The sequence below is a fragment of the Pelodiscus sinensis genome, chromosome 22, assembly GCF_052426305.1.
Source record: "Pelodiscus sinensis isolate ZL-2025 chromosome 22, ASM5242630v1, whole genome shotgun sequence".
Lineage (NCBI taxonomy): Eukaryota > Metazoa > Chordata > Testudines > Trionychidae > Pelodiscus > Pelodiscus sinensis.
Genome location: NC_143073.1, coordinates 14,612,210 through 14,624,668, shown reverse-complemented (window position 1 = coordinate 14,624,668; position 12,459 = coordinate 14,612,210). Strand labels below are relative to the sequence as shown.

The window sequence follows — 12,459 nt, the reverse complement described above, 5'->3', positions numbered from 1 at the left end:
GAGGAACATCTGCCGCAAGCCAACTGCAATTTAGCGGCGAGTTCCTTGTTGCTTGCTAAAGGGCTGGAGCTCACTGATCTCAGCTCTGCTGCAAGCCCTAATTCCTGACACTGTGCTGGTCAAATTCCCTGTGTACACAAAGCTGGTGGCTCAAGTGGGTGGAGTTTATTTGGTGGGAGGACCTTGGAAGAGGATTATCAGGGATGCCTGTGCCATGGCAGCTTTTGGGCCAATATCCCTCCTCGTCCAGCCCACATGCTGTCCCAAAGACTGTGCTGAGTGAGAGGGGAATCAATGTCTCTGATGACCTTGGAGGGACTCTAGAGTCCCTCCGGAGTAAGCGAGAGAGAAATTAGTACTTCTGACACCAGCAGAGTGACTCCTGATTCACATGGAGGATCGGTGCCCTAGCCCTGGTAGGGGGCTGGCAGCACATGGCTCTCTGTGCCATGATGGTGGAGTTTGCTCCAGGTCAGATGATGCCAGTGCAGCTCAGTCTTGCAGTTATCAATTCCAGCCTGCAGCTACAGACCCATCCTAACCAGGTCGGCCTCATCTCTGGAGCACCTCAATCCTGGCCTGTCTGCAGGATTCCTCCACAACTGGGAGGGTTTGTTAGGTGGAAGGAGAATCAGAGAGTGACTCCTGAACGCTGACCACCCAAGGCCTGTGCCTCTGAACATCAGGGGATGCAATCACCAGCTCCTCACTGCGACTTGGGGCTCACTCCCCCGGCCCCAGAATTGACCCATACGCAGCCTACTGTGTCACCCACCTGTCCAGCTCATAGATGCCTGCTTGGCATTTCATCTAGGGATGTTAAGGATTCGTCGACTAGTCGCTCCCTCTCTTGCTGCTTCTATCAGAGGAGGAGAGAAGGGGGGAGGGTACTTCAAAGCGGCAGTGCCGTCCTATCGACTAATCAAATAGTCCATGCAAAAATGCATCAACTATTCGATTAGTCAATTACACAATAATTAACATCCTTAATTTTGCCCAGAAAATACCCCTAGGGTATATTTACACTACAACGTTAATTCGAACTAACTTAGTTCGAATTAGTTAATTCGAACTAAGCTAATTTGAACTAACGGCTCCAGACTAAAAAACTAGTTTGAATTAGCATTTTGCTAATTCGAACTAGCAAGTCCACATTTAGTGGACCCTGAACCGGGCTTAAGGATGGCCGGAAGCAGAGCTGGCAGGGCATCAGAGAAGAACTTAGAGCGTGGAGATGCTTTCTCAGGCTAGCCGAGGGCTGTGCTTAAAGGGTCCCGACCCCCACCCCGGACAGACAGTTCTCAGGGGTGCCCCGCTTGCAAAGCAGTCCTGGCTTGGATTGCCCAGAGTACCCACACTGGGCACATCACAGCACTCGGCCATCAGCCCGGCTGCACTTGCCGCAGGCTGCCATCTGGGGAGAGGGGCCAATTGGGGGGCTGCAGGAGAGCTTCCACCCCCAGAAGCCCACAGAGCCAGCCCAGTCCTCCCTCACCTCCTTCCACTTACCCTTCCCTAGCCCCTCTTCTTGATGTACAAAATAAAGATAACATGTCTTCAAAAATGGAATCTGTCTTTATTGAACAAAACAGGGGGAGACTGGGAAAAGGAGGTGGGAGAGGGGAAGAGAGAGGCTGGGAGAGGGGAGGGCAACTAAAATGATCAGGGGATGGGAACAGGTCCCATATGAAGAGAGGCTAAAGAGACTGGGACTTTTCAGCTTAGAAAAGAGGAGACGGAGGGGGGACAGGATAGAGGTCTCTAAAAGCATGAGTGGGGTGGAGAGGGTGCATACAGAAAAGTTCTTCATTAGTTCCCATAAAGAAGGACTAGAGGACATCAAAGGAAAGGAATGGGTAGCAGGCTTCAGACTAGTAACAGAAAGTTCTTCTTCACAAAGCAAAGAGTCTACCTGTGGAACTCCTTGCTGCAGGAGGCTGTGAAGGCTAGAACTAGAACAGAGTTTAAAGGGAAGTGAGATCAAGTCATGGAGGTTGGGTCCATGGAGTGGTATTAGCCAGAGGGTAGGAGTGGTGTCCCTGCCCAAGGTTTGTGGAAGGCTGGAGAGGGATGGCACGAGACAAATGGCTTGATCACTGTCTTCGGTCCATCCCCTCCAGAGTCCCTAGGGTTGGCCGCTGTCGGCAGACAGGCTACTGGGCTAGATGGACCTTTGGTCTGACCCAGGACGGCCATTGTAAGCTCAGGGCTCAGGGTCGGGGGTCTCACTGGACCCCCTTGATTCTCCTGCACACCTGCTCCTGGGTGGCCAGGCTGGCAGCTCTCCTGCCCTAGCCGGCCACTTTCCTGTGCCTAGTGCGGAGATCGCGGACGAGGTCCACGATGTCTGCACTAGCCCAGGCGGGTGCCCGCCTCTTGCGGTCCCGGGCAAGCTCCCGGGAGCCGCCAGCCTGGTCCCGGGAAGAGGGGGAGGGCTGGGGGGCATCGGGTGGATGGCTCGATCCATGCCAGGTGCAGAGTCTGCTGGCTGGGTGCTGGCAGGCTTGCACCTGGCACGGGCACCGTAGCCAGCCCGTGCCCCTTTAAGAGGTCCGGGGCCGGGAGGGGGGCAGACGAGTTTCCCAGGTGTTGGCCAGATGGCCACCAGGGAAACCTGGGGAGGGCTAGCCTCCCACTAGTTCGAATTAAGGGGCTACACACCCCTTAATTTGAACTAGCTAGTTCGAACTAGGCTTAATCCTCGTAAAATGAGGTTTTCCTAGTTCGAACTAAGCGCTCCGTTAGTTCGAATTAAATTCGAACTAGCGGAGCGCTAGTGTAGCGCCTATGAAAGTTAGTTCGAACTAACGTCCGTTAGTTCAAACTAACTTTGTAGTGTAGACATACCCTCCGTCAGCAAGATCTCCATGTCTCGTCTCTCCCAGCAAAAGCACCAATCACTACAAACAGGATTTGAACCTGCTAAGGGAGATCTCAGGGGATTTCAAATTCAGTGCGTTAACCAATCAGCCATCACAGCTACCTAAAAAGCATAATCTCTGCAGTCTGCTGCAGAGAGTCTATTCTATGTGGTTGTGATGAGGTGCTGTGGTTCAGGGTTCTTGTTTTCTAAGCAAGAGCATGGGGGAAGGAAAGGGGAGTAGGTAAATCAAAGGGCATTGGGGGGGAGTACATAGACAGATAGGGTGGGAATGTAGAGAGATTCTGTTCCTTAATGTTTACTATACAAAAGCATAAATAGATGAAAAATATGTTTTTAGATTTCCGCCCTATGCCTGTAATCTCAAGACTCAGTCATTCTTCTTATGCAGTCAGTGCATCAGCAATCGCTGATGTGTGGCTTTGTATGTTGATTGGAGGATAGCTGGTCTGAAATTATCTTGACCTTTGCTGATCGGAGGGAACATGGGTGTAAGTCAATTTGTCCAATGCTGATTGAAGGCCGCATGGGTTTAAATAATTTTCCCCTTGCTGATTGGCAGGAAAAAAGATTTAACTTGTTGACTGCCAGATGTTTGGATATAAATACTTGGGCTGTGTCTAGACTGGCAAGTTTTCCGTTAAAAGCATTTTTGGAAAAGAGCATCTAGATTGGCACGGACGCTTTTCCGCAAAAGCACTTTTTGAGGAAAAGCGTCCGTGCCAATCTAGACGCGCTTTTCCGCAAAAAAGCCCCAATCACTATTTTCGCGAACGGGGCTTTTTTGCAGAAAACAAATCTGAGCTGTCTACACTGGTCCTTTTGCGCAAAAGTTTTGCGCAAAAGGACTTTTGCCTGAATGGGAGCAGCATAGTATTTCCGCAAGAAGCACTGATTTCTTACAGTAGGAAGTCAGTGCTTTTGTGGAAATTCAAGTGGCCAGTGTAGACAGCTGGCAAGTTTTTCCAGAAAAGCGGCTGATTTTCCGGAAAAACTGGCCAGTCTAGACACAGCGTTGGAGGGAGTCCAGCAGAGGGCAACAAAAATGATGAGGGGGCTGGAGCATATGACTTATGAGGAGAGGCTTAGGAATTTGGGCTTATTTAGTCTACATCAGTGGTTCCCAACCTTTTTGAGCCCATCCACAGAGGATATGGAGAGAGGGATCTCCTGGCCAAAGCAGCTCCTGCCCTGGCATTCCTCCTGTGGCAGGGCATGGAGCCCTGGGGGAGAAAAAAAAGAAAAGGAAAAGAAAAGAAAAGAAAAGAAAGTGAGGATTGGGCCCCACTGTGGGAGTAGGGCTGGGAGTGGGGAGAGGGCTGGAGTATAAATGGCAGTGTAGCTGGTGGCTGGAGGACAGATGGTGCCTCCTGAGGTATCAAAATCCAGTCTCAAGGGCGGGAGGCAGAGTGTGCGTGACTGCTTATGAACAGTGAGCCCTGGGCGATAATGGCCTGGTGGAAAGTCCCAGTCCTGTGGTGGGCCTGTTCTTTTCTTTTCCTAAACTTTCCACAGATCCCCTACAGTACTGGCATGGACACCTAGGGGTCTGCAGACCACAGGTTGGGAACCACTGGTCTGTAGAAGAGAAGAGTGAGGGGGGATTTGATAGCAACTGTCACCTTCCTGAAGGGAGGTTCCAAAGAGGATGGAGAGAGGCTGTTCTCAGTAGTGACAGATGGCAGAACAAGGAGCAATGGTCTCAAGTTGCAGTGGGGGAGGTCCAGGTTGGACATTAGGAACAACTATTTCCCTAGGAGGGTGGTGAAGCGCTGGGAGGGGTTCCCTAGGGAGGGGGTGCAATCTCCATCCTTAGAGGTGTTTATGTCCCAAAGCCCTGGCTGGGATGGTTTAGTTTGGGTTGGTGCTGCTGTGGGCAGGGGCGGGACTCGATGCCTCCCTGAGGTCTCTTCCAGCCCTGGGAGTCTGTTAAACCATTTTGCCCCTTGCTGACTGACAGATACCTGGGTATAAACCGTTTTGTTGCATGTTGATTGGAGGATACCTGGGCATAAATCGTTCCCACTGTCCCTGGATCCTTTCTTTACCGAAACCATTTTTCAGCCTCTCGCCGCAGGGAAGGGCTTCCCAGGGTAACACCCCCAGCTAGAGGCTGAAATAACAAAAAAAAAACTGGAGATGCCGGGGATTGAACCCGGGGCCTCATACATGCAAAGCATGCGCTCTACCACTGAGCTACATCCCCTACATGGAAACGGTTCCTCCCACAGAGGAACTTCATAGGGCCGCTGCCCTCTTCCTGACCTCAAACAAGATGGCGATTTAGGACTCGTCCTCGCCGTCAGACGGGAAGTTCTCGCGACATCTCCACCCAGCGCGCAGGCGCGCCTCTCTCTATGGGGCGAGGCCAAGGGATGCACGTAGAGGCGGTTGCCTCGGGCAACGTGGGGGCCTAAGCGGGATCACGGCCGCGGGTGGGAGCGCTGAGGGTTCTTTTCTATGAGAGGGGGAGTCCCACGGCGGAGGGTTCCATGGGGGGGAAGAGTGCGGGGAGGAGAGTTCCATGGGGGGAAGAGTGCGGGGGGGGGGGGGGGGTTCCATGGGGGAAGAGTGCGGGGGGGGTTCCATGAGGGGGAAGAGTGCGGGGAGGAGAGTTCCATGGGGGGAAGAGTGCGGGGGGGGGGTTCCATGGGGGGGAAGAGTGCGGGGGGGGTTCCATGAGGGGGAAGAGTGCGGGGAGGAGAGTTCCATGGGGGGAAGAGTGCGGGGGGGGGGGGGGGGAGGCGGGGGGGGGGGGGGAAGAGTGCGGGGGGGGGGGGGGGGGGTTCCATGGGGGGGAAGAGTGCGGGGAGGAGAGTTCCATGGGGGGAAGAGTGCGGGGGGGTTCCATGGGGGGGAAGAGTGCGGGGAGGAGAGTTCCATGGGGGGAAGAGTGCGGGGGGGGGTTCCATGGGGGGAAGAGTGCGGGGGGAGGTTCCATGGGGGGGAAGAGTGCGGGGAGGAGAGTTCCATGGGGGGAAGAGTGCGGGGGGGGGGGGGGTTCCATGGGGGGGAAGAGTGCGGGGGGGTTCCATGGGGGGGAAGAGTGCGGGGAGGAGAGTTCCATGGGGGGAAGAGTGCGGGGGGGGGTTCCATGGGGGGAAGAGTGCGGGGGGGGGTTCCATGGGGGGGAAGAGTGCGGGGAGGAGAGTTCCATGGGGGGAAGAGTGCGGGGGGGTTCCATGGGGGGGGGGGAAGAGTGCGGGGAGGAGAGTTCCATGGGGGGAAGAGTGCGGGGGGGGGTTCCATGGGGGGAAGAGTGCGGGGGGAGGTTCCATGGGGGGGAAGAGTGCGGGGGGGGTTCCATGGGGGGGAAGAGTGCGGGGAGGAGAGTTCCATGGGGGGAAGAGTGCGGGGGGGGGGTTCCATGGGGGGAAGAGTGCGGGGGGGTGTTCCATGGGGGGGAAGAGTGCGGGGAGGAGAGTTCCATGGGGGGAAGAGTGCGGGGAGGGGTTCCATGGGGGGGAAGAGTGCGGGGGGGGGGGGGGGGGGCTTCCATGGGGGGAAGAGTGCGGGGGGAGGTTCCATGGGGGGGAAGAGTGCGGGGGGGGGGGTTCCACAGGAGGGGGCAATGGAGAAGGAGGTCTCAAGGGGATGGGGGTGCAGATGGTGATGCAGAGATGATGATGGGGGGGTAGGGCAATAGATATGGGAGGTATTGGGGGGGGACTTCATGAGGGAGGGGAGATGTCACCACGCAGTGAGGATGGGGTGAAATGGGGTGCGCCACAGGGAGGCAGCGATGGAGATGGAAAAGGAGCTGGGGTGGTGGAGGAGTGATGGACATGGGGCTCTACTGGGGAGATGATGGGGAAACTCCTCAGAAATATGGTGGGGGGCCTAGTGCTTCCTTTGGTCTCCCCAGTCTGACACCTTTGCTCCCCCCAGTCAGACCTGCCCAGAGGACCCTGACCACGTGAGGGACACGGGCCATATGGCGCTGGTCAGCGGGCTGGTGCCTGCCCGCTTCCTGACCCTCACAGCTCATCTTGTCATCGTCATCACCATCTTCTGGTCCCGGGTAAGAAACCCTGACTGCGCATCCCCCTGTGATCCCCACAACATACACCCTGCACACCCACCTGTGCACCCAGACAATACACACCTATGTGACATCCACCACGTACACCAACACAGCACGCCTGCCTGTCCACGCCAATAACGCACACCGATCTGATGCTTGTGGTGTGCACCCTTATAGAATGACTGCCCGCTCACCCCAAGCATATCCACCCTTCTCATGTTCAGCTGTATCACATGTCCATTCTGAAGGTGCATATCCATCTGATAACCATGCCTATGATGTACTGTACACCCATACAGCATGCCAACTTTGATGCCACACTAACGAATGATGCCTGTAATGCACGCGAAGCCCAACAACGCGCATAACAACAACCATATCTACAGCATACACAGATACAACAAACCCACCCTTACCACGCCTATGACTACAACATGCAACATGCCTGGCCCAGTGATACGCATCCGTGCAACACCCATCCATACCATGCACACCTGTATGACATGCTGTATGCTGTCCTGGCAACACCCGCCTGCCACTATGAGGCACAAATCTGCGACACATTTATAGCTTTCCCAACACACGCACCCCCTCTCCCAGTTTACACAGTCCTCCAACATGCATCCTTGCAGGGCTCCCATCTCACCCATCCAGCATCCTCTTCTCATTCCTCCCCCCCTCCCCCCCCACACACATACAGTCACTTTCCACAGGTGAGAAGAGCATACAGTGCATGGGCCGCAGGAACCAGGGAGGGGTTGTGGCTGTAGGGAAGTGGGTAGCAACAAGCTGGATCAGGACTCCTGGGTTCAGCCCTTGCTGTGGCAAGGAGGTAGAGGCTAAGGGTGGTTGGGAACTGAGACACCTGGGTTCTTTTTCCAGCTCTGGGAGGGGAATATGAGCTGGTGGGTTAAGGACTCTTGGATTCTTGTCTGCTCCACTGGTGTGCTTTCCCTTGCATTTGCTGTGTTCTTCCTACATCTCCCATGCTGAATTGTATGCTCAGGACGCTGCACCCTGCAGGGCTGACCTCACTGCCTCCTATCTTCCAGGACAACAATGTCCGTGCCTCACTGCCCCTGCAGTACAGCCAGCAGCAGTATGAGCGCCAGGACGTGGAGTGAGTCAGTCAGCCAGGGACCGGGTGTGCCAGAGGTCAACTGGCCTGGCCTGGCAGGGCTTGGGGCCTATCGGGGGGCACCTGGGAGGGGGGGACAGGAAAATGGGCCAGGAAGGGCATGAGGGAGAATATGCTGGGATGGCAGGAATGGGCCCAAAGAGTGGAAGCAGCATGAGACAGTGGGAGAAGGGACAGGGGAGCTGGGCCTGTGGAGAGACTGAGACAGGCAGAACTGGCCTGGGAGTGGGGGTTGGTAGGCTCTGGGGTGGGGGCAGTTGGGGGGGTTATGCTCTCCAGCCTGCACCTGTGTAACTCTCTCTCTCTTCTGGGCGTTGGCACTGACCCTCACAGGCTGGTGGTGGCCTTGTCAGTGACGCTGGGCTTGTTCGCCGTGGAGCTGGCCGGCTTCCTCTCTGGGATATCCATGTTCAACAACACGCAGAGCCTGCTCTGTATCCTTCTGCCCTGCTGATCTCTGCACCCCCTCCCCGCACTGGTGTTCACATCAACCCCTGGGGACATACCTGCTTTCCCCTCTTCCCAGGATAGTGACTGTTGTCCCCAGGAGGCGCTACCTCTGGTCTGCACTAGCTGCTCAGGGGTAACCCTGTTTCTGTTCTGGGCGTTGGTGCTGACCTCCATAGGCTGGTGGGGTATGGGACATGTTCCCTCTTAGGGGTGCCATCTCCCATTAAGGTCCAGCTGGCTCGGGGAGTGGGAAGGAATGGGGTAGGGACCTGTCCCCTCTGGGGGTATCAGCTCCCATCCAGCCCCAGGGCAGGGACTGGCTGGCTCAGGGGGACAGGGAATGGGAAAGACAAGGTGTCACTCAATAGAGCACCCTGGCTGGCATCGCTGGCATATGCAGTGGAGAGATTGGGCCCACCTCTGCCTCTCCAATCAGTCCCTGTTGTTGGTCTCTGACTCTGCTCCCCCCAGCCACTGGGGCCCATGCCTCTGCTGCCGTGGCCCTCCTCTTCTTCCTCTTCGAGCAGTGGGAGAGCAGCCTCTACTGGTGGATCTTTGCCTTCTGCAGGTCAGTGGCACCTCCTTCAGGAGCTGCAGCCCCTTCCCCCTGCCTGCATTGGAGACTGGCAAGAGCACAACACACCGCTCCAGGAACCCGCGTCCCCTAGCAAGGAAAGGCCCTGTGCCCTATTCTCCACACCCGAGCCAGCCGGTCTATGCCCTGTGACCAGATGGGATCCAATGCTTCCTAGAGGGGATAGGCTCCGTGCCCCATTCCCCATCCCCCTGAGCCACCCAGTCTCTGCCCTGGGGCCAGATGGGAGCCAGCACCTCTAGATGGCAAGTGCCTGTCTCCCAGGACCTGTTCTCTCTGATGGGTTATTTCCCTGACGGCTTCTCCCAGCAGTGGCTGCCCACTGCAGCGCCTCCATCTGTCTCTCCTTCTTTGTGATAGAGCGCTGGGAGAGCGCCACCTACTGGTACATCCTTGCCTTCTGCAGGTAGATGCCCCCTGGGGGGGGGGGGCAGGATGAGCCCCTGGGGAACATCCCGCTTGTGACAGACACTGACCCCATCTGCTCTTGTGCTCCCAGTGCCCTGCCTGCTGCCTTCGAGATCCTGCTCTTCGTGTCTGTCTTCGGGTTCAAGAGGAAGCCCCTGTGAAGTGGAGCTGGACCCCCATGGGAGCTGTGTGCTGCTGGCCCCAGGGGCTTGGAGCTGGGGAGTGCGGAAGTGGATATGCTGACCAGTGCCTACCACTGCTAAATGGGGCAGCTGGCTGTGGGGTAGCTGCATAGGGGATCAGGACCTGGTCCTCTATCTCTAGGGGTGGGACTGAATTATCCTTATAGGAGCCTGTGGCACCCCCCCAGGAGCCCATAATGGTAGCAGGTGGTATTCCACCTGTCCCATGGGAGCCTGCATCGGCCCCCACTGGCAGCAGGCAGTACTGCAGCCTACCTCAGTTTGTGGGTGTCTGCAGCGCCATCCCAAGACCACAGTGGCAGCAGGTGTTACCTGGATAGATTGATTTAAATCATGGTGATTTAAATCATAGGGAAAAAATCATTGATTTAAATCAACTTTCCCACTGTTACTTCTTCACGTATTTCTTCAAGCAACAGTGCAAATCTAATCTAATCTCTAAAACATGTACATTTACTCCTTGGTACAGCATTTTACAACATCTAAGAGAGTATGCTCTGTGTAATTTTTTTTTAAAACTTGATTTTTATCAGTTGAGAAAACAGTACATAATTCTCATTGCCTGCAGATGCAGCAGCCGTGCATTAAGAATGGGAAGAACTAAATTATACATACAAACACAAATAGCACTTGTTTTACTAAACTAAATCTTAAATGTTCCAGAAATGATTCACATTTGCCATTGCAACAGTCTTCGTAGTTCTCAGCTGACAACTATCCTGAAAGTCATTTTTTTTTTATTTTTCAATTTGTATGAACTCTAACAGACAAATCCTCAGAACAGTAAATATACAGTGTCCTTAAAGCTTCTACATTAACTCTCATCTTCTCCGGTCCCACTGTCATTTTGATGCAGATCCAATTGCATGTTACCAGAAAAGCTGAGACTAACAGGGCTTAGACTGTGCTTAATTTTGAAGTAAGTCCCACTGAAAACAAGTATAGGATGGGGTTCTTGTGGGAAAGGTGAGTTGTCCTGAAGTAAAATAGGAAATAGACTTATGGCATCATCATTATGATCTGTGACCATCATCTTCCAAAATAAGGGGCATGTATTATCTACTATATAGTTGAGAGAATTTGTCTGTTCATCCATCTGTTTGCTCAAGAACTCCTCCTAAACGGTAAGAGCTAGGAGCACCAAATTTGGTTTGCAGCTTCCTCCTATTTATAACTTAAAGCAAGGGTTTAGTTGTACCAGGAAACAGGATATGCCTGGCATGAGATTGCTTCTCATAAAACCATACCGAAAAAAGATAGAATCACTATGTCCATCTGCCTCTCTCTTCTCCCATTCCCGTCCCTCCCCACAACCAATGTTCCTTCTAATTTTCCCCACACCTGAGCAGAATGAATTCTATTATGTGCACCAATGTGGAGTGGACGTGTAACATGGACAGGATGTGCATTACATCACCTCCCTGTTGGTGCACCTCAAAAATGATGTGATGGGGGTGAGACTAACAGGTTCTGAGTACAGGAGGGGGTCAGACTGGGGAAGAGGATTAGGGTGCAGAAGTGTGAGGGCTCTGGCTGTGAGTGTGGGCTCTGGAGTATGGGTGGAGTTGAGGGGCTCAGGCTGGGACAGAGGGTCAGGGTGTAAGGGCTCTGGAGTATGGGTGAGGTTGGGCTCAGGCTGGGACAGAGGGTCAGGGTGTAAGGGCTCTGGAGTATGGGTGGGGTTGAGGGGCTCAGGCAGGGACAGAGGGTCAGGGTGTAAGGGCTCTGGCTAGGGATGCAGGCTTGGGTGGGACTGGGGCAGAGGGCGAGGTGCAGGGGTGCGAACAAGATTCAGGAATTGGAAAGTCCATGGCCTTGCCACTCCAGCTGTTAGGGAGCCTAGCCATTGCAGAATTCCCCATGCCTGTCTGCCCCTCTGTCCTTCCTTCCCATCCATCCCCCCATGCCCTCTTTTTCAGCCATCCACTTCCAACACTATATGTTCTATCCCTGTCTGATCTGTTTTCCCAGCTCATAGATGTGGGCCGTGCGGGGCTGCTTAGGGTTGGGGGAGTTCCCAGGCATTGGGAGCTTTGGGATGAAAAGCACTGGAAGTCTGTGTCTACATTGGCACCTGTCTACCGCCTGTCTTGCCGCCTGTCTACACTGGTATTGTAGAGTAAATACGCAAGTATTTGCTCAAGAATACTGATGTTCTACTGTGCGCAAGAAGCACTGATTTCATACAGTAGAACATTAGTGCTTCTTGCGCAAATACTCTGACGCTCCCGCTCAGGGATAAGTCCTCTTGCGTGAGTGTTCTTGTGCAAGAGAGCATCTACACTGGCACAGATGCTTTTGCGCAAAAGCAAATCTTTTGCGCAAAGGCACATGCCAGTATAGACGCTCTCTTGCGCAAATACTTTTAATGGAAAAACTTTTCTGTTAAAAGTATTTGTGCAAAATCATGCCAGTGTAGACGCAGCCGAAGGGAAAGAGGTGAATTCCCACCTCTTGGCTGGCACAGGGGCAGTGGGTCGCTGGGGCTAAGGGCACAGTCATTACTGCAGCGTTTACTCAGCATGGGTGCCCATTAGCTCTGAGCAACAGGCTCCAATCCCCGTCGGTGGCTCTAACACCCCTTACACACAAAGAGGAATAGCCCTGATCTCAGCTGGGGTGGGATTTGGACACACTGGCATGAATAGGCCCCAGTTTCAGTCAGGGTGGGTGTGTGTGGGGGGGGGGGTGTCTGGGCAGTGCTTGTCACAACAGGTCCCAATCTCAGGTGGGGGTCTGTGCAGCACCTGGCACAAGAAG

At 54.4% G+C, this 12,459-nt stretch overlaps 1 protein-coding gene and 1 non-coding gene across 5 annotated transcripts; one reads left to right on the top strand and one right to left on the bottom strand.

Moving 5' to 3' along the window:
* Nucleotides 1–5,015: 5,015 nt before the first annotated feature.
* Nucleotides 5,016–5,087, bottom strand: TRNAA-UGC (transfer RNA alanine (anticodon UGC)). The gene has a single exon. It is a non-coding gene; the product is annotated as a tRNA-Ala (tRNA).
* Nucleotides 5,088–5,191: 104 nt separating this feature from the next.
* Nucleotides 5,192–10,511, top strand: TMEM107 (transmembrane protein 107). Of its 4 annotated transcripts, none has more exons than XM_075907004.2 (6): nucleotides 5,192–5,316; nucleotides 6,774–6,902; nucleotides 7,958–8,025; nucleotides 8,377–8,477; nucleotides 9,398–9,494; nucleotides 9,588–10,511. In XM_075907004.2, exons 2-6 carry the CDS (start codon nucleotides 6,816–6,818, stop codon nucleotides 9,655–9,657), a joined length of 423 nt encoding a protein of 140 aa, XP_075763119.1. In that variant the 5' UTR covers nucleotides 5,192–5,316; nucleotides 6,774–6,815; the 3' UTR covers nucleotides 9,658–10,511. The 4 variants fall into 4 exon arrangements, with proteins under 4 accessions (XP_075763119.1, XP_075763120.1, XP_075763118.1 ...); XM_075907005.2 differs by having other exon boundaries at nucleotides 5,201–5,316; nucleotides 6,770–6,902; nucleotides 9,401–9,494; XM_075907003.2 differs by having other exon boundaries at nucleotides 5,201–5,316; nucleotides 6,770–6,902.
* The last annotated feature ends 1,948 nt before the right edge of the window (nucleotides 10,512–12,459 follow it).

Bases quoted from the DNA above. Each gene is read 5' to 3' on its own strand.
- TMEM107 (XM_075907004.2), top strand. From the start codon at position 6,816: ATGGCGCTGGTCAGCGGGCTGGTGCCTGCCCGCTTCCTGACCCTCACA. The intron at 8,478-9,397 runs GTATCCTTCTGC...GGCTTCTCCCAG, and splicing joins CAACACGCAGAGCCTGCTCT to CAGTGGCTGCCCACTGCAGC. The intron at 9,495-9,587 runs GTAGATGCCCCC...TTGTGCTCCCAG, and splicing joins TACATCCTTGCCTTCTGCAG to TGCCCTGCCTGCTGCCTTCG.